Source organism: Xiphophorus hellerii, chromosome 20, assembly GCF_003331165.1.
Source record: "Xiphophorus hellerii strain 12219 chromosome 20, Xiphophorus_hellerii-4.1, whole genome shotgun sequence".
NCBI classification, from domain to species: Eukaryota; Metazoa; Chordata; class Actinopteri; order Cyprinodontiformes; family Poeciliidae; genus Xiphophorus; species Xiphophorus hellerii.
The window spans coordinates 11,624,005-11,649,246 of NC_045691.1; the positions used below are offsets into that span (position 1 = coordinate 11,624,005).

The 25,242-nt window shown below is 39.0% G+C and overlaps 1 protein-coding gene across 4 annotated transcripts in view; it reads left to right on the forward strand.

Moving 5' to 3' along the window:
• gli1 (GLI family zinc finger 1) overlaps positions 1-24,385 on the forward strand; it is a 57,617-nt gene extending 33,232 nt beyond the window's left edge. Inside the window, exons 2-13 of one of the 4 annotated variants that reach the window (XM_032549864.1) lie at positions 10,841-10,950; positions 13,051-13,289; positions 14,449-14,550; positions 14,660-14,858; positions 15,199-15,367; positions 15,517-15,624; positions 15,822-15,962; positions 16,783-16,932; positions 17,267-17,431; positions 17,564-17,806; positions 17,930-18,236; positions 18,950-24,385. In XM_032549864.1, the coding sequence (XP_032405755.1) occupies positions 10,880-10,950; positions 13,051-13,289; positions 14,449-14,550; positions 14,660-14,858; positions 15,199-15,367; positions 15,517-15,624; positions 15,822-15,962; positions 16,783-16,932; positions 17,267-17,431; positions 17,564-17,806; positions 17,930-18,236; positions 18,950-21,510 (4,455 nt within the window). In that variant the 5' untranslated portion in view covers positions 10,841-10,879 and the 3' untranslated portion in view covers positions 21,511-24,385. Of the gene's footprint in view, positions 1-10,840; positions 10,951-13,050; positions 13,290-14,448; positions 14,551-14,659; positions 14,859-15,198; positions 15,368-15,513; positions 15,625-15,818; positions 15,963-16,782; positions 16,933-17,266; positions 17,432-17,563; positions 17,807-17,929; positions 18,237-18,949 lie in introns of all 4 variants that reach the window. The other 3 variants (XM_032549861.1, XM_032549863.1, XM_032549862.1) reach the window with 3 other exon arrangements.
• The last annotated feature ends 857 nt before the right edge of the window (positions 24,386-25,242 follow it).

Sequence of the window (25,242 nt, forward strand, 5' to 3'; positions counted from 1 at the left end):
AATGCTTTACTCCAATATCAAATAGTTGTTCCATTTTAAATAAAGATAACTATGAAGAAAAAAAAATACTGTTAGCTTGCATTTAGATATTTTAAAATGGTAATTAGTTAAAATATAGCCTATTACTCTCATAAAGTACAAAGAAGTTAATTCATGAGCTTTTAATGGCTAGCTACATGGGGAATAAGAAGAAGGTTTGTGCAGTATGATCCTGAATGTGCTGGAATTTCTACCTCTAAACTCAGATGTACCACTTAGACATAACTTTTTAGACCTTTAAAGGTTAAGTTTGCATATGAATCTCCAGACTCCAGCAATATTTCTCCACCAGTACATTCAGTTTGTTGTCGTCTGCAGTCACCTGCACAGGAAAGACCTTTTAGAGCTGAGTGCAGAAAAATTATTCTTGGCCAAGCTCCAAGAAGCTCTCTCATGATTAGTCCTGTCTGTTTGGTTTTTAAACTGTCTTTCCTGCGTCGTATGTCTTCTTGTTTCCTCTCCTTGAGAGCCTCTCAGCGCTGTGGTCACTGTGTTCGTCTAGTGGCCTGCAGACCTCGATGTCTTCTAGAGGGACTGAGCTGCGGTTTCTCCCACACACCGAATACAAACTCACTGGCACACATAAATACACAAATGCATGCCCATGTCATGTCTCTGTCTTTCTGTCTCTTTCAGCTTTTTAGCCACACACATCCACCACTCTCCACCTCCATCTCTTGGAGACCCTCTGTCTCTTTTTTTTGTTCTGTCATTTCTCCTCCTCTGCTCTCTGTCCTCATTTCCAGCTGTGTTATATGGCAAATGAATATACTGTAAGTACCAGCAGACTTGCTATAAATATGCCTGCCCACCCAAGACTGTTAGGATTATTATTTTTCTTATAATCACTGTGGTTTTTCTTTAAACCAGGCAGATTATTATCTGGTTTTTATTCACTACTCTGGATTCCAGTTTCAGAGTTTAGGTGCAGTCTTAAATGATTTTCTGCATGGAGAGTTTTACTTTTTGGCAGGGTTGGAAAAGATTGAAGAAAGCCAGTATTTGCACCACAATGCTACATTTGTAATGTAAAACTCTATATTTTTTTCTTAAAACTGATGGTTGGGCTTTAATTTCTTTATAGATGGCAACATTTGTTTTTTCTTCAGCTGCCTTAGCCCACAGCTGGGAGCCAGCTGTGTGAATCAACCTTTCCTCATCTGCTTTATCCATCCATCCTTTCCTCCCTTCTGTTCCACTCCTTATTTCCTCTGTTTCTTGTCTTAAAAGGAGTTCAAAGCAATCCTCGTAGTTTGAGCTTTACCTAGTTGACATGCCGACAGGCATGAGTTAAGCAGACGCAATGAAAGAAAGACAAGAGCATTTTAAGCTTCGTAGACAGAGAGAAAAGAAACATGTACATGGTTGCGTGGGTGTGAGTGTGTGTAAGATGGAGGTAAAGAGAGAGAGGAGGGCGGAGACCAGTAAAACCACCGGTATGTGGAGGATGGTGGGTGGGCGCCCTGGAAAGAGGACAGAGGAAAAGTTGGGATTATGAAAGAGCGAAGGAGCAGTGAGTTATGGGAGAGAGATGTAGGATGAAGGGAACAGGCTCACATGTGTTGGTAGCTGCACATCTGTTGACTTGATAAAGCTGTTGGAGAACATCTGAACTGCCTTAGAGGAGGTGGAGCTACTCCGAAGCTGACGGTACAAATCAGTGCTTGTAGAGGCAAATGGAAACAATGAAAGGTGAACTGAACCTAATCCTAAAACAAACACAATCAGTTCACTGACTAATCAAACCAACAGTGACAAAACAGTAATCAAGACTCAGCAGCCTAAGGCAGTTAATTGTACATTTGCACCAAAATTATGGTTTAGTTACAGTGTTCAGGCCATAATTTACTGAGATGACGGATTAACCTTACACATATTATACAAAGGCTGTAGTGTAATATCCCTACAAGACAGAATGCATTGTGAAAGAATTTATAACATTTTAACGTTTTTAAGAATTTTATTAAGGTTTTATCAATCAATCACATTTTATTTGTATAGCACATTTCAGCAGCAAGGCATTTCAAAGTGCTTTACATCATAGCAAACACAGAAACACAATGCAACATAGAATCAACAATCAAAACACGACATTAAGTCAGGTTCCATCAATAAATTTATAATTGATTACGTTTCAAATACAATCCTAAACAGGTGGGTTTTTAGTCGAGTTTGCATCCATAAAAGGTTTACCTGTTAAACTCTTACTGTGTTATATGGAACAAAATACCTGTTGCTATTTTTATTCCTACTCACGCTCACAATCACACAATTTAAAACGATGTAGACAGCATTTTAATGGGCTTCTGGCACAAGGCTCCGTACACCTCCTTCATGGAATTTCGAGCAGGGACTCCGCCGTCCCTCACGGATATTTTTGTGCAATTCTATGGTACCTGTTAGTGTCTAGAATTTACAGGGTTTCCATCACGCGCAATGACCCTCAGTCACTCGCCGTTTGATTTATGTGATGGAATACAAAGTAGTGCATCATTGTGAAGTGAAAGAAAAATGACATGATATTTCATCAACATTTTTACATATAAAAATCTCAAATGGGTGGTGTGCATTTGTGTTAGTTAAATAGTTTATTATATTAAAGACATGGATGGGTGAAGAGTAAAAATAAAAAGGAGAAAAGTATGAAACCCAGAATTTCTAAAATTACCATAAAGGTTAAATTGCGGACTAATTTATTGCATTATGCTAGCTAAGCTTAATGCAAGCTCTGACAGAGAGACAATTATACTATTTACATTGATTCTGAAAAGTCTCTATACCACTACTAATGAACATTTGTCTTGGACTGCTCTATGTTGGCTCCTTAAGCAAAGATGATTGATTGATTGATTGATTGATCAAACTTATTGTAAGCTACAGTGAGTTTCTGTATGCTACTTTTTCCGTATCCTCTCCACAAATAGGTTGTGTACAAAGGAGCACAATAAGCTTTATAAAGCTGGACTGTCCATGTGCAAAGATGTTAGAGACATAATCCAAAAGACTTTCAACTATAAAGGCAGAAAATGGTGCTTCCGCAACTGTTTCAGATTTTCATTTGGAAAACGTTTATATTTCTATCTGTGTATCTCCGTACTATTATTATTGGCATTTTGATGATGCATCTTCACTCAATGTACAGGTTTGATCTTCTGTTTCTGCCTGTGTGTCATGTTGAGGTGCTTTTGCTGAATCCCTCCTGAATGTCTGTCATCAGTCACTCTGACTGTGTAGCAATAAGGGATCAACGTTTCATTCTGCTGTTTTAAGATGGTGAGAGCCCCAGCTGTGAGACGGTCACCTCTGCTGCTTTCTCTGCCCAGACTTTCTCTGCAGAGAAATTAGGCAGCAGATGCTATGGTGATTGAAACGGGGATTATGGTGTTGACAAAAAGTAGGGAACAGTAGAGGTTTTTGAAGACTGAATCTTGCAGCAATTTTGATAAACAATAACTTTCCGGTTGAATACATAGTTTTGAAGTACTGACTCATTTTAGATTGTGACCCACAAACTAAAAGCCCAAGGTAATTTAAAGTACTTTAAAGGAAAACACAAAAAGAAGAGAAATAATGGAATCACAATTAAAAACAGAAAAACAAATTGTGGGTTCACCAAGTCTCCACAACAATCAATAGACTTTATCTACATGCCATAGTGCTTGAGAGAAATACCAGGAAAAGGTTTTCTTCTTTCCTACAGTCACAAATACAAACATCTCGGGGTTTGCTAAGCTTTACTGAGACTTTAACTGGAATCATGGGTTTTAGTCAAATAAGTTCAACATTGAGTTTTCAGCAACAAACTCTCCAGATGAATCTGATATGTAGAAAAGCATCTCATGCCCATTGTTAAGTGTGTTGGAGAATCTGTGATATTGTGGGTCCGTTTCTTATTTAAAGCGCCTGGGAAAATTGATAGAGAACACAATGTCATGTTTTAAAAAAATGGAATTGTTTTAATTTTTTTAAATTGTCAGGGTAAGAGTTTGCTGCTGCAATAATGGAAAAATAATATTTTCAGCCTTTTACAGATTTTTACCAGAAGTGTGATGTGTACTGAATGGCCAGCATTTTTTTTTCAGAATATCTGCCTTACACTTGGTATTAAACCTCATAACTGCTGTTCATAATTGGATATGACATTAATCTTCCTTGCAGCAAGTCAGTGAGTACAGCTTATTGTACAGTACAGTGATGTCTCCATCCCTGTGGCCATTCAGTGGTCACACCATTGGCCCCATCACATTACAGCAGCTGTGAGGAATTCACTCAGTCTGGGTAAAAAAGGGGGTAAAAAACACAGGGAAGGGTGAGCAGGGGAGAAAGACAAGAAAAAGAGGCGAGTGGGGGTTACAAAAACAAAGGCAGAACTTAAAAACAAAGTTTACCACTAAAGGAAAACAACAGGGCCAGAAAAGTTTAGTGTGAGAGGAGGGAAAGAAGCAGGAGGGGGGCTAAAAACGAGGTGGAATCTGAACCGCGGTTGGCCGAGGGCCCAAGCCCCGCCTTCTCACCCCCTTCTTCCTCCCTCCAATGCTCCGTCTCCAGCGCTAACACAACAGAATCCCCCACAAACCCGGCCACATCAGGAACGGCTGGCTACATTATAGCTGCCATTATCGTCTCTCAAGTCATAACAGCCCGAGAACACCCACCTCGACTGCTGCTGCTCCTCCAGAAGGGGGAGGGGCGAGCGCGCAGGAATGAGCAGAGAGGGAATGAGGGAGAGGGTGGAGGCAGCGGGGGGAGACGAGGGAGAAGGAGATAGTTCAGAGATACAGAGCAGTGGAAAAGGCAGAACTAGAGGACGAAAAGGGAGGGAGGGGGTAGAAGGAGTAAAATACTTTGGGATGGGTGTTTACAAAGCATGCAGGCAGCTGCAGAGATGTTAGTCCAGATTTATTTCATCTATCTGGTATATGTAAAGGCTGACAAAGTAATATATCATTCACAGGACACTCACATTTAGTTCTGAGATTTGAAACGATATGAGGTAAAGAGTAAAGAGCATTTTCACTATATGGTGCTTTTTTATATCAAGGAGAGTGGGAGCCCCAGTTTCGAGTTACACCCAAGAAAAGAGGAGCGTAGAGCCACATCAGACCTTTTGTCTGACACGACCAGTGACCTGTGAAAATGTCTGTCCTCTCTGGAGACTTCCCCAGAGGTAGGAGGACCCACACTTTATGAGAATGTCACAAATGGTCCAGCAGGGCAAGCCCAAACAATGTTTCTCTTTGTGTTACACAAACACAAACTATCACCTGAGAACTCAATCTGCTGAGGCACTATAGACCATTTGTGGTAAAGTCTAACAATCAGTTAAATTAAACAGGTACTGCTCTTTATTTTTAAGTTAGTAAACCAAAGGATGCTGATTTGCTTCCAGCTGCCGTAGCATAATAGAGGATGTAGAGATTACATAGAGGAGAAACAGTATTTCTATATATTATTCGTTTTGTTTCTTTTCTTCACTAAAACAATTGTTTCTGATCCAGAAATAATATAATAAAATTTTGCTGTAAATGGGATTCCCTCTCACTAACACTATAAGTTATGATAATTTTATACACATCTATTGAGCCTGTTCATTTCAGACTTCAGTGTTTTCGCCTTTCTCTCCAGAAGTTATCTAATTGGTAAATAGACTTTAACTGTTTATCATTAATAAGCGCATAAATTCAGCTGAAGAAAACCACTTTTCTGGTTTGTTACAAATATTTCACAGGATGCAGCAAACATGTGGCAGATGAGATATAAACCTAAATTTAACTGTTTAGGCTATGAGAAAAAACACTGTCTGGGGCAAAAATTAATGATACCCCAAACACACCATCCTGACATTAAAACATGATGGTGGCAGCATCATGAGTTTATTCATAGTTAGATGGAGAAAAATACAGAGCAAAATGAAGGAAAAGCTGTTGGAGTCTGCAAAACACTTCAGACTTCCAGCAGGAAAACAAGGCTGCACATTCAGTGAGGGCTACAATGCCATATTTTAGGTCAGAGAATACTAATTTGTTAGAATTTGTTAGTTCTTCATTTTTCTTCCAGTCAAAATGAAGAACTAATTCTAATTGAGAATAATGTGACAAGACCTAAAAATCAATGTTCAAAATCTTACAGATCAGTTATTTTGCAAGGAATTGGAAAAAAACCAAACATTTCTGTTAATGAGTAAAGCTGGCAAAAGAGTATTGATTTAGGCAGGCTGAACAGAAATGCAATATTTTTTTCATTTCACAATTGCACTACTTTGTGTTTTTTTATCCAAATGATATACATTTAAGGCCATGGTTGCATTGGTAAGAAATGTACAAATGAATAGGGTGTGAATATATTGAATCTGAGTGATGAGATCCACTAGCTAACAAAAAATCTTCAATTTTCATCCTCTGATTGGCACGACTGACACACAGATTTGCATGGAGCTCAGTGAGAGATACAGACATAATGATAATTATGCTCTTTATGCCAATTTGTAACTTGGGGTCAGTGGTTGTGTAATGCACGTGCATTCATACTAAAAAATAATCACCTCAAGCAGCACAGTAAGTTTTCAGCTATTTGTCATTCTTGGGCTGGGTGGTTTGGGGGAAATTCATGCAGTGTTACATCACTGACATGTCTAAGAAGTGAGGTTGGAACAGTGAAACTTCTATTTACAGTTAGTAGTGGAAAAGTTGGTTTTACTGGTTTTAAAGTCAAACTTTTTTTGCCTGCATTCTAATAAAAGGCTTGGAACAAAGTCTTCTGTTGGTTTGTGTGAATTTTTGGAAAAATGAAAATCTGTGTTGTGTGCGCATTTGGTTTTTGGCATTTGTTGATTAATAGCCAATGTAAGCTGCTGCGGAGATTTATTGGGCAATACCAAAATCAGGGTTTCTCTATAAGTAACCACCTTCAATTTATTCCACTATAAAATATTTTAAAGGATGAGCGCTGTAATGTGGGAAGTTGATAAACTCCTAACACAGAAGAATAGATGCTGAAATTAAGACAGAATATATTTCAATAAATAATTGGTTTTAAGATGTGCACATCTAAGGTAATTTTTTAAAGGCTTGTTTTTTTAAAATGAATTGCTAGCATAAACTGTCACATTATACATAAAAAAAGTTTAGAAATGATTTAGTCTCTTCCTATTTTATACATTCTGTATCTGTGTGTCCTGCTCTGGTCTGGGATGTTTCAGGGTTAGTGCAGGGTTTGAATGAGGAGGTTTTTGGGTGTAGACGGTGGCTGGACATCCTGTCCTCATCCGCAGCTTCTTGGTTTCTGCCCAGCTTTCTGTGATGCCACAGTAGAGAGAACTTGTTTGGTCAGCCGCGTGATTTATGGGTCTTGGTTTTTTTTTAATATGCTGCTTCCCAATCTCTCTCAAATGCAGCACCACAGAGAGCCAACTCCCACAGAGTTTCTCACAAAATATGGTAAGCGCAGCACTACGACACCTGTGTCAGCATGGTGCGTAAATTCATTCATCGGTGCATACTAAAATATACAAGACTCTTGAGTCATCCATCTTTTCCTTGTAGTTTCCAAGGAGTCAGACTTTCTTGTCATTTTTTGTGGTGGTGATCAGCCAACCTTTACACTTTCTGTAGTTTATTGCCTTTTTACTCATTTTAACTCTTTGACTTGATCATTTTCAGAAAAATATTGTTTTCAAGCTTAAATAATATTTAAACTCAATGGCTTGACATGTCACATAAAATATGTTCACAATTCCTTTAAGTGAATCTGGGAAGATAACAAAAGAGGTTTTAAGATATGAAATTAGATTATTTTGCCAACCAGGTGATTACCCAGTGGCACTAGCTCAGCTTTATTAATTATTTTTAGTCCCAAAACATGTTTCTTGGTTCTCTATTTGTCTATTTGTGCATTATGCACAACTAGTGAAGAAGCAGCCAAAATCTACTTAAAAACTGCAGAAGTCCCACAGAAGGTCTACTATAAAATCAAGATTACTTTAAAACACTGCATAGTAAACTTTTACACAACATTATAATTAAATTTTCAGTGAATGCAGATACAAGAAAAAAAAAAAATACAATAAAATAAATCTGAAGGTTCTCACAAGGTTCTAAAGTTATGACAGAAACTTTCAATATTTCTGCCAGATCTTTTTCTTCCTCTTTTACTAGCCGTACCGAAAAAGTGAGAGCTTCTCAGACTTTGAGCTTTTTCATTTTGCAAACGTTTTCTGCTCAAAAGAACATGTTATGTTAAATTAATTATAGAACAATCTGTTGAGTGTGTGCATGAAGCTGAATAACAGTAACATGTTCACACTTTTTTATACTTCACTCCTCAGGGGATATAGGGTTAGACATATAAAAATTCCACCTTGCTTCTTTGCAGGTTGGCTCATACACTATACAGATCTACCACCAGTTTATCCACCACACACACTCAGGCACACCCCTATATACATTTGCTAATGCTCTCTCTCCTCACACACATTTGCTACTGGGTTTACACAGAATAAAGTGGTTCATGTCTCTGCCACACACTCTTTCTTGCACATCCCCTGTAGGCTTGGTGGCCACTGGATCATTATGCGGCCCCCTGTCGAGACGAACAGCTGTGACTGTTGGGGTGTGTGTGAGTGTGTGCACGTTTAGGGCTGGGGGTCTCCCCATCATGGTATTTATTAGTTCTGGACAGCTGAGGTGCTCGGCAAGATCTCTATTTAGCTCTACAGGATAATTATCATGCGTCCCATCCAAAGGCTGTGCTGAATGTGCTCAATCAGTCTCAGACCGCACATGTGATTAGACACTTGCTAACTTTTGCACCAAATCTCCCCCTTGGTGACTTGTTGGGCGTAAATAGGTCCCTGCTGCCCTTTTAACACTTGTGCTGCCACATAAAGACTCTAACTATACAGCTTTAATCTGCATTAGACAGGAGCTCTCCCATTTTAGGTTGGGACCCATTTCACTAAAACTGAAGCGGTGTAATATTTTGTTTTCACATCTCACCTAAAAGGTGAGACTTCTGATGTGGTACACATAAAGATATTTTTTTTCCCTCCTTTTTTTTGGCTCTCTCTTTTTTTAATCTTATTTGGTTCTAATTTCTTTTTAAACACACACACTGCTGCTATTAGTGGCTACCCTGATGTGGTTGGATGTAATGAGCAGGTCTTTGTTCCAGAGGTCTCATGGCTGGAATTACCTTACACATACAATCCTGCTGAAAGATGCCCTCTCAATATTGGGCTCACACAAAAGCCTGTGTTGTTCTGGTCTCTTCCTCAGTTTCTATTGCAAGCATATTCAGTTTTTTGTCCTTTTAAGGTTTTAAATGCTAAACACATGTTTGAAGCTTTGAACTGTATTTAGAAAAGCTAGATATAGTTCAATATTTGTTGTCACAGGCTTTCAAATAATCTTTATAACTGTCTCTGAGCAAACTGGTAACATAATGACATAAGGGTGAAAAATACAGTACATTTATTTAAAATAAAGAATTTTTTAATCATCTTGTTTGCAGTAATGTTCAATTAAATTCAAAACTACTTTATTAATCCCCATGGGATTACATTTTCTTCAGTTTGAGTTGTTGTAGATGCTTATGTCTGTCAGGAGGAAAAATCTAGTGTAGCAGTCGGTGCTACAGCTATTCTGAATACGTTTCTGACTGAAAACATTCTTTTGTTGTATAACAGTCTCATATAAAGGATGCACAGGGTTATTTGTAATTTTCTTGATTTTATTAAGAATCTTTATTTGTACAATATTCTGTAGATGTTGCAGAATACATCTTATTTATATTAGAAAGTGGCATGCTGTATGTGAGAGTTACCACATAGCTACTGTAAAACAGCATTTTTCTTTTATTTTAAGCTAGTCTTAGTTTTAATATTATCATTTAGGCCAATAAACATGAAGAAATCAGTATTTGTGTGTTTGAGTGAATGTAAACATTTTTTAAATGCAAGATTTCTAAGACGTTGCGAATATTTTCTGATTTGCTTAAAGTCTTTCGTTCTTTTGCAGTCTGAATGTGTATTAAAAATCTTTGTTCATTTCTGTTGTCTTTCTGACTCTTGTCTTTAGCGTCTCACTGACAATGAATGAAGTTAGTGTTAACTGTTCCTCAGTTAGTGACAGTGTCTATGCTAGTAACAGCAAACTGATTTGAAAAAGCTAAGATTTTTACGTGAAAATGAACTGATTCAAACTACCAGTCAATTTCTTGATAGCAATAGCTTTTGTAAGATGATTTCATATCATTTATTTATTCACCTACAGTTTTTGTCAGCTTGTTTATTCAGCACAAATTAATTATAGTCAATACTTTTAGTAATTTTACCAATTGTTCACTTACAAATTGTGTATTATCATCCCTTGGTCATAACAAGGATGTATCAAACGCAGAGAGAACAAACTGCTTAATTTTGCCTCACTCAATTTTCTAAAAGCTGCTAAAGTTTAACTTATTGCTCAAGTTCTGTATGCTTTGTTATGATTTATAAGCTTCAAAACCTTTTCCGTCTAAATTTCTCTTTGTGACTTACACATGAGTGATGGGCTTAGTATTTTAAACTAACTGTTTAAAATAAGCATGACTCAAGCTCTGCGGAGTTTATTTTCTCCTTAAACTGTTTTTCTTGGTTTGGTTTAGTCTGTTATTAACATCCTACGTATGTTTTTTTTTTTTCTCCAACCACAATTGTGTGTATTTGGCCTTTTCTTTCTGGTGGAGTTTAGTTTTGTTTGCTTGGGTTGGGTTTGTTTATGTTTCCTCTCCTCTGTCTAACCTTGTCCTTGTCTCTGCGTTGCAGGTCCAGGCTGTAAGGGGAGCAGTCGGTCTCTGAGCTCCAATGCCAGTGGACATGCAGCCACATCAGGGGCTGTATTACTATGAGACCTCACCCAGCCAGCCCTCCAGAGGGTAAGACAGCAGAACTGCTCACAGAAACTTTGCAAGTCATATTTTTAGTTTTCATGATCATGTATGCAAATCCTCATGTGTTCATGGGTTCATAGTCTATTAATGATTATCTAACATACCTCAACATGGCTCAGTTAGCAATGCACACTAGAAAGATGTCTTCATTACAGATGTATGAGCACATCTGTAAGGTAATATGATATGAAGAAAAATATTTAGACCTTCCAAGTTTTGATTCACGTAGCAGGTATCAGTAACCTAATACAATCTTTAGTTGGTTTGTTGCATACAGGCTACTAAATGGTTTTTAACCACGCATCGGAATTAGGTAGAAAGGGGATTTCTACCAAAATTGATATGTTTGTTGGTGTCAGTATTTTGGAAGCTGAGATTTTCAGTCACAATCATCTCTAAGGTGTGAACAGTCTGAATGCATCCTTGTGTCACCCTTTCATCATTTTCAAACCCTCCCATATTCGGCTGAGCACTGGTCCTTCATATGTCCAATAAATCCACTTTACCCCAGTCAAATTGTAGGATGAATGAACACTTTAACCAGATCTGGAGCTTTGTGCCAATAATTTAGAATAGTCAGTAGTGTAACAGACAGTGCTAGCTCAGCCACTCACTCCCTGCTCTATGTTCCTCTGCTATCCACCCTCGCTCCCTCCCTCGCTCATGCCACCCAGGTTGCGGGTGGACTCGGCCTCTCTCTGACAGCTGCTAATTACAGGCTGACCAGGCCCCGCTGCGCTCTGCATGACTGCCTCGCGCCCCACTCAGGTTACCCAGAGAGAGGGAGAAGCAGGGAGAGTTGGAGAGAAAGGTGGCTGGGCAGGAAAGAGAGAGATATAGAGAGAGGGAGGAACAGAGAGGTTAGGGGTAGGGGAAGGGAAGATAGAACAAGACAGAAAGGAATGAGGGGGGGGAGATGGAGAAACCGAAAAGTACAACTGAAGGGATGAATGGTGGAAGAGAAAAGAAGGAAAAGACGAGAATTGGGGGGGAAGCACAGTGGATTAGAGAGGACAGATTAAGCTCTTGTGTGGAATACACGTTGAGAAAGAATGGAAGAACTGAAAGGACGGTGGAGGAGCAGAGGACGATCCTGAGGAGTGAAAGAGTCTGAGAGATGGAAGAAAATAGGCAGAGACCGATTTTGAGCGTCACAGCATCCATTGAAATTTATGGGAGCCGCTGGAAAGTTCCAAGGCTTACTCTTTCTTCTTCTGTGGGGGAAAACCCAGATTAGTAAATTTCCATGGTTTAGATCAAGATTAGAGAGATGCAACATCTAGTGGTGGGTGCGAAGCATTGCATCAACTATCAGGACAGCATAATTTAAAAGGCTCTTAGAGGACTTGGATATTGGAGTTCAATTATTTCAGAGGTGATGCATTGCTTTAGACTTCTCTCAAAGCTGTGGTATTGTTAACAGCAATCTGTGAACAGTCAGCTTGTATAGAGATAACATTTAGTAGCTTTCCCTCCTTTGTGATGATGTAGGACAAAATGTGGCGATAATGTAATATTTCTGAATAAAAGCAATTTGTTTATGTAATGGTTATGCTGCATTCATTTCCTCTGATGAACTGTGTTATTAAAATATATCTCTCTGTTTTGATGAAACAATATGTGTTTCCTTTTTTGAATTAAAATAACAAAATAAAGTAACTTTTCAATGATATTCTAATTGACTAGGATGTGGGTTTGTTACACTGTTGCTAAATGTTGAATTAAAGTAGTTTTTCAGATGAGTTTTGTTGGTTTTGTAGATTTAAGTAAGAAAATGGGAAACAAAATTCTGATTTAGCAGATCAGCTCTCAAAAAAAACTGGAAGTTGGTATTTGCCACTAAAGTCTTATTGGTGCATGTTCAGTCATAATATACAATTTCCTTTTAGAAATGCAGCTTTATTTTGGTTAACTTTAAATCGGTTTGTTTATTTTTATTCTATGTATTTTTATTATTCAATTATTTGTCTCAGTTTGTATCAAATCCTGTTTGTATGAAGGAGAAAAAATATCACCATGAAGCATTTGAAAATTTCTTTCCTCATACATACCGCTCATAATTCTGGTCTCTCTGTTATTCCTCAGCATTGTGCCATCGGACCAGTCTCCCTACAGCGATGTGTCTCCCCTCCGAGTCCTGCACCTCGACGGCCCTCCCCAGGACTGCCACACTATGTACAATCCCATGACTCCCAGTATGGCTCATGGATCTGGATCAGGTCCGGTTCAGGGAAACAGCCACTGCTTGGATCAATACATGAGGCCTCCTCAGGCCCTTCCACTGCACAATATGATGGGCCACAGGGGCATGCCTCCCACAGAGGGTGAGCCACAGTATCTTTTTCATCCCCTTAACCTCACAGCTGCTATCGATTAGGACTTAAAGATACCTGAGAGACTGAAACTTAAACTCCACATATTTCCACAGGAGGAATGATGAAAAGTTTGCAGTTGGACAGCTTTATTACGATGCAGGGCCCTCCTAAAGTATTGGACTTGAAACATCACATTTGATTTATCAGGGAACATTTTTTTTAAGAAATATTTATTTTGATCATAATCACAAAACAAATGTAACTGAAGCCTTCATACTTCAGTTTTAAAAGTTGAGCTAGAGATCTTTTAATATGTAATCTATTACTTTCTGGAGCATGATGTGACACAGAGGCCTGTTTCCTCAAAACATATCTTAGAAAATAGCTAAAACAAAATAGCTACTCACTTAACTATTCCTCTTCCATATTCACAGTTAAAGCAATATTTTAAAAGTTTATAAGAATTATAACTGTGACCAACAAGAGTGTAGGAGGATTTAAGTTTATCCTGCATAAATACACAGTGATGAGAATTGTAAGGCAGATAAACAACTTAAAAGTCTCACTGTTTGATGAAAGACTTTCTTATGAGTCTCTCTCTGTACTTTGTATTTAAAGCAACACAATGATGTAGATTGAAGGTTTATTTATGCAAAAATAAACTAGAGATTTAGCAATTATCTAGATATAATTCAAAAATTGTACATGTAGCACTTAATTTTAGTGATTAAAGGTTGCAATGTGTCTTTTAAATGAACATATGCCATGTACAGTAAATGTCTGGCGTTCAACTTGTCAAATAAACTCCTACAACAAATTCTGATGCACCACTTTAAAGAATGCTATTAAATATCTATCATTTATTTAAACACATTGGCTTGTTTAACAGTTTTTTTGTTTTTATCTAGACTTAGAAACTCACATGAATAAATGAATTCCAGTTTTGGAAACTGCATTTATAGCGTCATGCGTACAAACTGGCTTAAATCATCTTACTTGTCACCAGTTGAGCCTTTTTCAGTTTAGTTTTTCAGATAATTAAATTTCAATTCAGTTTACTTTTGTATATTTATAAATAATCTTACTTAATCTTATTTAATGACTTGATTATGTTTCTTTGGAATTGTTTGCATGAGAACTTCTAACTTTTCTCTCTCAAATCCTACAGGTAGCAATAGCGCCCCCTACTGCAACCAGAATAACATGATGTCGTCACATCCCAACTTCTGTCAGCTTCAGCCCAGCTCTGAGCAGATCGGCTCTGGTGACGGTGGGAAAAGTAGCTGCTTAAACTGAACGTATTCCTGTCACAAACGTTCTACTTAAGGTGAAGACTGATCCTTTTTTTTTTCTCTCAAAACAACTTATGTCCCCTCCAGGCTCAAGGTTCTCCACACCTCGCTCTATGTTGAAGCTGAGTAAAAAGAGAGCCCTGTCCATCTCACCTCTGTCTGATGCCAGTGTAGACCTGCAGACCGTCATTCGGACCTCGCCCAACTCGCTCGTGGCCTTCGTTAACTCTCGCTGTAACCCCAATGGAGCCAGCTCCTATGGTCATCTGTCTGTGAGCGCCATGAGGTATAATTCAACATTTTTCTGAGTTTACTACCGCAACCATTAATGTTTGTAGCCTGATGAATTATTGATGGAACAAAAACTAACCCGGTTACATAGATATTTTTCAAATATATTGTTTATTAGTGAAATAAAGAATGGGACCATGATAAATCATTTAGAAATGCTTGCCATCGTTGATGTGGCACCTAGATTGTGTTTGTGCTTTATACTTTTACATTCATAAACACTGTTGTTAATTTAAAACTTAGCAACATGTTCTGGTTATGTTCTTTAAATGTTAACAATTTAGTTCTAATTTTGTTTCTCTTTGAGTGGTAATGTGGTATATTTTGCTCCTCAGCCCATCTCTGAATTATTCCAGCAACATTAACTGCCACTCCAGACAGCAAGGGTCCATATACGGAGGAAACGGTGGCACACCTCTGGGTGTTCACACACCAGGTCCTTGCCAAGCTTCCCGTTTACCGCCCCACAATCCCCGACTCCTCGTTCCACCTAAGCATGGACATGTAAGATGGCTTTCAACCCAACATCACAAAGCTTTGACAGTAGATCAGCAGGTTCTGCGTATGATGCAGTGAAAAGCATACATTTCACACAGGAATCTGATGTGTGTAAACGAACTGAAGAAAACAATGTTGTATGTATTGTTTAGCAGCTGAAAACAGAGCCAGGTCTGGTAGGCGTGATGGACGGCATGAATGTAAAGAACCTGGAGGAAAGGTCAGAGGGAGATGTAGCCAGTCCTTCCTCCACCGGCACTCAGGTGAAGTCATGTCCTTTTTGTGATATTTACATCTGATATTTTCCAGGTATGATCATTTCATATTTGACAGAAAACCATATTCCAACTTTTGTTTTATCTGCAGCAGATTAAATCTGAACTGTAAGACAAGACCAGTTTGGCATTTGGAGTAAACCTGAGCTAAATGAGATTTCATTTCTACAAAAATGCTTTAGCAGGATCATCTGATGGGCTTGCTGGATGGCAGAGACGACTTGGACAAGGAGGACGGGAAGCCGGAGCCGGAGGCCATCTATGAGACCAACTGTCGCTGGGAGAGCTGCAACAAGGAGTTTGACACACAAGACCAGCTTGTACATGTGAGACATTTTACACGTCATCAATCAGTTGGAGTAAAACCAACTGTAACTTTTTGATACAATTAGAAACTTCACTGGATTTTATCTGTCACCAAAGTGGTGAATATCATGATGCAGAAACAAATGATACATGGTTTCCAGAATGTTATGTAAATAAAAATCTAGAAGTGTGGAGTGTATTTGGAATAGCTTTTAGATCTAATTACAACTTATTTTTTTAAGTGTGTCTCTAGCTGCTTTGTACATCTGAAGATGGATATTTTTTTACATTCTTCACAGAAAAGCTCAGTTTGGATGGATCACCCATGATTTAATTTTGTGATGTTTTCTTTCAGTATTGTCCTGTATTTAGTTCCATCCATGTTCCTATTAACTCTGATCCACTTCCTGGTCCATGCTGAGAAAAGACCCCATCAACAGCATGACGCTTCCACTACCATGTTTCACCATGAGTATGGTCTATTCAGCTTAATGTGCAGTGGTTGCATTTTGCTAAACATAGCGTCTTGGTTGTTTGCTAAAAAGTTTTTAAAAATTGTACTCATCCAACCAGAGCACCTTTATAAAATTGCAAATGCTAAATATATCTTGTGACAAAATGCAAATTGCACTTATTATGAAAAAAAAAATAATGGCGGAAACTGTGCTGATAAGTGGTAAGGTAAAACATAACAAAATGACTAAAATAAAATAAAACTACAAAAATGTAAACTATTAAACAAAATAAATCAAAGCATTTTCTATTGAAACAAGTGAGAAGCTCTTTGGAGCTTCAGTCATTTACACTCATTCTATTTTTTATGTCTTGTCATCCTTTTAGCACATAAACAACGAGCACATCCACGGAGAGAAGAAGGAATTTGTCTGTCATTGGCAGGAGTGTTCTCGAGAGCAGCGGCCTTTTAAAGCTCAGTATATGCTCGTGGTTCACATGCGCAGACACACAGGAGAGAAGCCGCACAAGTGCACTGTAAGGAACTTTGAACTCTTTGTTTTCCATTTCCTGATCTAAAGTTAAAATGCAGCTAAATGAATGTCCTTTTGTAGCTTAGAAGGAAAGCGATTTAATTTCTCACCTTTATAATCTTTAGTCTTACAATCTTTGCAGACTTACTCTATATCAGCCACAAGTAGTATTAAGATATATTGATGAAAAGCTTTTGAGGGTCACTTTAATTCAACAAGTATATTATTGTGGAGCACCAGATATTTTAATAAAAGCATTAGATATGCATTATTTATTTGACTATTTTTAATGTTACCCGACTGTCATGATAAACTGTTCTGAATGTTTTTTGTTATAGTTTGAAGGCTGTAATAAAGCCTACTCTCGCCTGGAGAATTTGAAGACCCACTTGCGCTCTCACACTGGGGAGAAACCATATGTATGCGAACATGAAGGGTGCAATAAAGCCTTCTCCAACGCTTCAGACCGGGCCAAGCACCAGAACCGAACTCATTCCAATGAGGTACTAAGACAGACAAGTTTAAAGAGTGAAACTGAACGACTAACTGACGGCTAATAAATTTAGCTTTATTGGTAAAACTCTCCCATTATTTACTGTATAAGAATTTGTATGTGTTTTTTTTGTGTCTTACAGAAACCATATGTTTGTAAGATCCCTGGTTGCACTAAGCGATACACAGATCCAAGCTCTTTGCGTAAGCACGTGAAGACAGTACATGGCCCTGAAGCCCATATCACCAAGAAGCATCGAGGAGACACAGGCCCACGACCCCCTGGCTCAGCTCTGACCTCTGGAGGCCAAACATCGGAGCTGCTCCTCGAAAAGGAGGAGACATGCAGGGAAGACTGCAAATTGTTGGCACCTGAGACTGCCCTGGTCAGTGACAAACATTATTGAAGGCTGCTGTAGAGAACTACAAGAAAGTAAAATCAAGACATATTTGCTTACTTATTCTTAGAAAATTCAATAAAACTTTCTATATCTTCATTTGTCTTTCAGAAGTCCCAGCCAAGTCCTGGTGCTCAGTCGTCTTGCAGCAGCGAACGTTCTCCACTGGGGAGCACCAATAACAATGACAGTGGAGTGGAAATGAACCTAAATGCAGCAGGAAGCTTGGATGATCTCACAGCTTTAGAGGATGGAGTTGCAGGTGGAGGAAGTGGTGGAGGAGGGGAGCCAGGAACAATGGGAATGTCTGCGCAGGCTCTGAAGCGGCTGGAGAACCTGAAGATTGACAAGCTAAAGCAAATTCGAAGGCCGACTCCTCCTGGCCGCTGTGCCAGTAACAAGCTTCCTGCCATTTCTGGTATATGCTGGAAAGAAAAATTTTGAGCCTTTTTATTTTTTTGTCACAGAACTCAATGTATTTTGTCAAGATTTTATGTACCGTAATAGGGCAACACAAAATTGTACATAATTGTGAAGTGGAAGGAAAATGGTACAAAGTTTTCAAAAGATTTTACAGATAAAAAATCTGAAAGTGTGGCATTGAGTTGAATTCACTCCTCTTTAGCCCTATATCTCATTTATCCCTAATGCTCAGAGTTGATTGGAAGATGAGCAAAGGTAAATACTGACCAATACTTCAGTAAAAATGCTGAAAGCACTGCAAGTGTCTTACAGAAGTAGTTAATCTTTCAGCTGGAAAATTACTCGAAACATGCCCTCATACCTGCAAATTTATTGTTTTCAATCTAGAAATGATCTATTTCAGAATCTGGCGCAAGACAATAGTTTGTGTTTACAGATGGTCTCCATCTATTTTGATTGAATGTTGCTATTTGGCAAAAATTAAGTCATCCTCTTAATCTGCAAAGCTGGTAGAGAAATACCTCAAAAGACTCACAGCTGACATTGCAGCAAAAAGCAACAGGTGTATGCCACACTTTCAAGTTTTTTTTATTCTGACAAAAATCCCCTACAAGCATGGGTTTATCAAAATGCAAAAATGTTACTTGAATACATTGCCAGGCACAGTGGAAGATGCTTAAGTAATGTTACCTTAATTTTTCTTTTTAGGTTCAGGGGACAACATGGGAATGTGTGCACCTTCTCCACTTAATCGACGAGTAATGGAGCTGTCCAACCACGAGCTCGGAGCTGGAAATATAGCAAACTCTACTAATGACAGGAGAGGAAGTGGTACAAGCAGCCTGAGCTCAGCATACACAGTGAGCCGTCGCTCCTCTATGGCATCCCCTTACCTATCTAGTAGACGCTCCAGTGATGTCTCACAAATAGGAGGGACAGCAGGGGGCGGCTGTCACCTCCTGAGTCCAGAACAAGCTGGGGGAGACCCTCTTTCACCTGAAACCTATCGTAGAGGAGCTCCATGTCCCGGAGGTGGAGGGTTACCAGGTCTCCCCAACTTAACACCTGCTCAGCACTACAGCCTGAAGGCCAAATATGCTGCAGCCACTGGGGGACCTCCACCCACTCCTTTACCTAACATGGAGCAGTCTGGTACACCAGTAAGAAGGGGGGGTCCTTTGAGTGAGTACCAAGGGCAGCCTTTACCTCCTTTCCTCCAGCAAGGAGGTCCTCGGCGGCACAGTGCCAACACAGAATACGGTACTGGAGTTATCTACCCTCACCAGGCTCCAGGTAACAACACCAGGCGGGCCAGTGATCCGGTTCGATCAGTAGCAGACCCACAAGCTCTACCCAAACGCTTTAACAGCCTCAATAATGTGGCCATGATGGGCCGCAGAAATGCACTACAACTTCGTAGCTCTGACACAGGTCTTTCCCGCCACATGTACTCCCCACGTCCACCTAGCATCACAGAAAATGTAATGATGGAAGCCATGGGTATGGAGCCCCATCTCAACACTGTTGATGCCAGAGATCGTTCCATGATGATGACCCCTGTAGAGAGAAACTTTATGAGTTTCCAGCAACAGAATCAGACAATGGGAGGTGGAGGTCCACTTCCAAACCAGCTGTCCCCGAGCCATGACTCTCTGGGCTGCCCGGATCCCGCTTACATACAGCGGCATTATCAGGCACACGGAGGAGAAGTCATATCCAGAGCAAGTGGGAATCCATTAAGTCAAGCAAGACCTACACAGCCAGATGGGATGTCAAATACTCTTCTCCAACAGGCTGAGTATGGCATGAGCACCTGCCAGCTGAGTCCTTCCGGTCCACATTACCCAGGCATAGGTCAGGGCAGTGACAGTGGGGGTCCTTGGAATGACAACCACAACCAAATCCAAACTTCAAGCCATGCAATTCAGAACCAGCAGTCGGTGCGGTTCTCAGATTCCAGTTTGCAGCCTCAACAAACACAAGCTCACTTCAACAATCAGACAGTCCTCTACAATAATTCTGATGGCAATCACAAACCTTTCATCAAGCCCGAGCAACAGTTTCACCCTGGTATGGGTGGTGGAGATGCCTGTCAGAGTGCGAAGCTCCAACAGCAACGAATCCTCCTGCAGCAAACACAGACTTACCCCCAACAGAGTGGTCAAGTGTTGATGAGAAACTCTGGCCACCCAAGCTGTGATTTTCAAGGGCAGAACCCAGGTTCGTACCCTAGTGGAGGTGGCTTAAGTTTGGGCTGTGCCGGTTCTGCGCTGTCAGAAGGCCAAAGGTCAGAAACCCCAATGATGCAGGTGAAAGAGATGATGGTGAGGAATTATGTGCAGTCTCAGCAAGCACTCATGTGGGAGCAACAACAAGAGCAAGAGCAGCAGAGTGGAATAAAACCAACTTCTCTTTCTGACAACATGGGTTTGAATGCTCAAGCAGCAATGATGCAACACAGCCCAGAGCACCAGAATCAAAACCTGTATCCCAACCAGATGTATCCCCCTTACCCTGAACATAATCTGGTAATGAGCCCTGCTGCCCACAGCCGAGGATCCACCTCAGTTACACCTAAAGATCAGCACCTGACAGGTCTCCAGGGTACATGCTACAATCAGGAAATGGTTGTGCCCAGGCCACCTCAGGGACACAAGCCTCTCAGCCGCCAGAATAGTCTGCCACAGGTAGGAGGGGGTTACCTTGGCAGTTCCCCCCACCAGAGCCCTGTACACTCCACTTCCAGCCCCAGACGAGGGGTTCGACTTCCACCTGTCCAGCATCCACAGCACCCTCAAAATGAAATGTTTTCTCCCTCCAACAACAACAACAACATGTACTATACAGGTCAGATAAATATGAATATGGAAAAACACAGGGACCCCCAGAATGGACCTTGCCTTAACCAGCCGACCAATATGGGACCGCCAAACCTGGACCCAGCAGGTGACACCAAGTCTGCCCCTATGGCTCCCTATCCAGAGTCTAGTCCCATCTCGAATGCCTTAGAAAACCTGGACTTGGAGAATGCTCGCATTGACTTTACTTCCATCATCGATGAAGCTGATTCTTCCTCATTTAGTCCAGTCAACAATCCTCTTCAAGGTCTTCCAGGATCATCCTCCCAGGCTTCTTCACGCCTCACCACCCCACAAACGTCCGTCAGCCTGACTCCAGGCACTGGCCTGTCCAACATGGCTGTGGGTGATATGACATCCATGCTTACCTCACTGGCTGGGGAAAATAAGTACCTGAACACTCTGTCTTAGGGGACTCTAGGGCAGCTTAGCATGCATTAGCTACAGAAAAGCAATAAACCTTGGCCTTGTTTTTGTTTTTCAAAATCAGATTCTGTCACTTTGAGGGATTTTTGACTGAAGGTTTAGCCAGACCAGAAAGACTGTAAAGTGGAACTGTTCATAAAATGGATCAATAGTACTAAAACCAGCAATAATAACTTACTGGAGACTCATGTAAAAAGATTTGATAATGTATTCTAATAGGTTTTGGGTGCAAGTTGAGGCAAAACTGCTAATACAGTCTAATCACGTTTAAAAAAAATATGCAAACCACCATCAAAAACCTTAAAACCAAAGGTGCCGGCTTTTCCCCATTTATAATTTTCCCCCTGCTGCCTTGGTACTGTTTTTCTGTGCCTTAGAATAAGTCAAAACTGTTTTTTGATTTGATCATAGGATGCTGAACAGTTTTTAGCAATCGAAAAGGGCTTTGGCAACAGTGGAGCAAAGAAGGATTTATGTAAATATGTTTTATAAATATATATATATACAAAATGTGTATACGACAATGAGACATTGAAAGGTTGTCTTTTGATAGTTTGCTTGATAGTTTGCTTGAAGCTCAATGTTCAGGGGTTAGTATTTTTTGTTTGTTTGAAGAGACAAGAAAGCTATGCTTTTAGTGATTGACAAATGTTTCTCTTGGCCTTGTAAATCTTCTGTGTTACTCTTGATTTCTTCCTTTTCTGTATCAACACAATCTATACCAGCAACATATCAGTATTCCTACATATGCACCATTGCAAAGCAGTCACATGCATTGTAACCCTTACACCTATCCCTACACACTGACACTCAGGACTTGTTTTGACTCTTTAATGTTCACACTACATGTATGTTTGACTTGCCTTTCCAGACAGAGTTTGCACTCCACTTGTTTACTTTAAGTGTTTCTAAAGCAGCTACTTTTTTATCAGGTGTCTTTATAACAGAATGTGCCTACCACTTCTGAGGTACAGAATGTGAGAAAAGCTCAATTAGTACATTTATGTTTACTGGCATCCTTATTGACGGTGATAAAAAGCTTTAAAATGAATGAATCTTTTATTGCAGTGTCTTAATCTCACATTGAAATGTCGAAAAAATGAATTTGAGTACATTTATACAGGCTTTATTTTTTATTATTTTAAATATATACAATGAAACTGATCGACAACTTTCTCATTATTGCATAAAAGCAATGAATAGGAAGAGTAAATAGTAAGATACAAGAGACATAAAGAAAAAATGACATTAAACTGTGTTGCTATGGAAATCAACAGTAATACTGCACAGATTAAATTGATTTCTCTAAACTAGATTTAGGTGTCTTACTCATTGCTTATGGATAAAAACTTGTGTTTATGTATCTTCTGACTCAGGTGTGAAACATTTGAGAGGATCTTCCTTGCCTTGCTAAGACAGCAGAAGGTTACAGGTTTTTAGAGAGCAGAGAGGGCAAAACCATGATTTTCTATGCTGTCTTATTGTGATTTGGAGCCAAGGTTGACTCACAGAAGTAGTCACTTTTTGTGTCAAAATTTACTATTGATTGAAATACCAAAATAATCTGGCATTTCAATCAGTTCAGGATGTCTTCCACTTAAGGCTTTCTGACACTTTTGAAGTTAAACAGCCTAATTACTGAATAAAAGTTTCTGCCCTCCCAAGTCAACTTTTAATATAAAATATATACAAAATAAGGCTCCATTACATTTATTTTAAAGCATGTAAATAATGTATTTTTTCAGGATGACATTTTGCTACTGCAATAAAAGATGCATATATTTTGGAACTTTTGACACATCCTTTTCAGTGTTTCTAGTAAATGTGGCCAGCAATAACAGTGATTTATATATGGCAGCATGTATGTTTAAACAGACTGCATTTTCTGTACAATAATCTAACCACCAGCTTCACACAGGACTTAGCTGAGGGTGATAGTAACTGAGGATATTGAGTTAATGTGTAATTGTTTCCTATATTTTAGAAACTGAGGTACATTCATAGGACAACCTACTGCACTTTGGCTCTAATCCCAAAGAGTTACATTCTACATAACTAATTCACAAAAAGGCTAATCCTGCTATCACTGTAGTAAAGTGTTTATCAGATACAGAGAGGTACCGGTACTTTAACAGTTGAGCTGTATCCCAGGAAGAAAGCAGCAGCTCTTTTTAGTAAAGTGGTTTTGCACTGATTACAGCACTGTTTGGAAAATATCCCTGTGTCTTTCAGTGACTCACGCCAACCTCATTTACATGACTATACAGACTTCATACAGTTTATGATTAGGTCAGAGATCTGAGCCTTTTTAAGCTTGCTGGGGCCACACTAAAGTATTTCATAAAGCATGACTATTCAGCAGATCACAGTATTGTCACTTCAGCCTTAGCACCAATTAATATTTCCTCAGTTTGGAATAAGTGTACATCATACCAAAGATTCAAGGTAACAGAGGAAAAGATGCACAAATAGAGTATTAAAGCTCAACACTAACACTACCCCAAAGTACATGAACATTAATTGTTAGTGCTGTCATGTAGAATGTATATGTTTTGTACAAAATCTTTTTATATTAATGAACCTTATGATTGTTGCCCGGCGTGTGTGTGGGTGTGTGTGCGGGTGTGTGTGTGTGTGTGGGGGTGATTTGTTTTTTGTTTTCTTTTTTGTAACTGTTATCCTTCATTCTGACTTATTTTGCTGGCAAAAGATTATCACCTTTAGCAAAACAAAGCTATTTTAGTAGCAAAAACTAATAGAATAAAGTGAAGTGTTTTATTTTCTGTACAATTTTCTACATTTTTATACATATGTGCTATATTTTACCAGTTCATAAATAAACCTGCAGTTTGATATGGGTGCCAATTTTTTTGTCAAATTCTTAAAATCAAGAAAATTTGATGTGTCTGGTGTGTTGTAATAAAAGTGACAACAACTGATTGCAAAGTGGTTTATAGACGGCCAAAGGAAATCACATTATTGACATCATATTATCTTAAATGTGTAGGTAATGACTTCTGATTCTTTAACTTATTGCAGTTCATTACTATAATTTTAACTATATTTGTACAGGTCACATAAAGGATTCTAACATCTGATTGGCTACACTGCAAAGAAAGTCCACTTTAGACCAATCACCATCAACTATAGCAGAGTCAATTCTGCAGAAAGACTGCAATAGGTCATAATGGAAGATAGAATAAATTCACCATATGATAAACAAAACTGGACATAAGTAACTAATCTATATTAAATGAAAGAATTCTAAGATACATGGATATTTATAAGATTAATGAAATATTTAGCTTATTTAGTGGTTCAAAGTATCAAGCAGTAACAGAGGAGGGGGCTACAATTAAAGGTAATTAATCTTTAGTAAAATTGCTGAGCAGTTCAACATGTCAGATGTCCATTTAATGACCCATATTAACAGATTGGAATATTTAATTGTGCTTTAATAAGCATCTTCTATAGTAATATGCTTATTACTATAGAATAAGTACATTCTATAGTAATAGAATACTATAGGAACTGATATGTAATGGCAACATTTTCATTATTTCCATATTTATTATCTATTTTCTTGATTTGAAATCATTTAAATAACGGAAGTGGCACGGTGCACACTGAACAGGTCACCAGTTCATCACAGTGAAGCACAACCATGCATTCAGTACTCTTATACCTAAGAATAGTTAGAGTATTTGATTGACATAG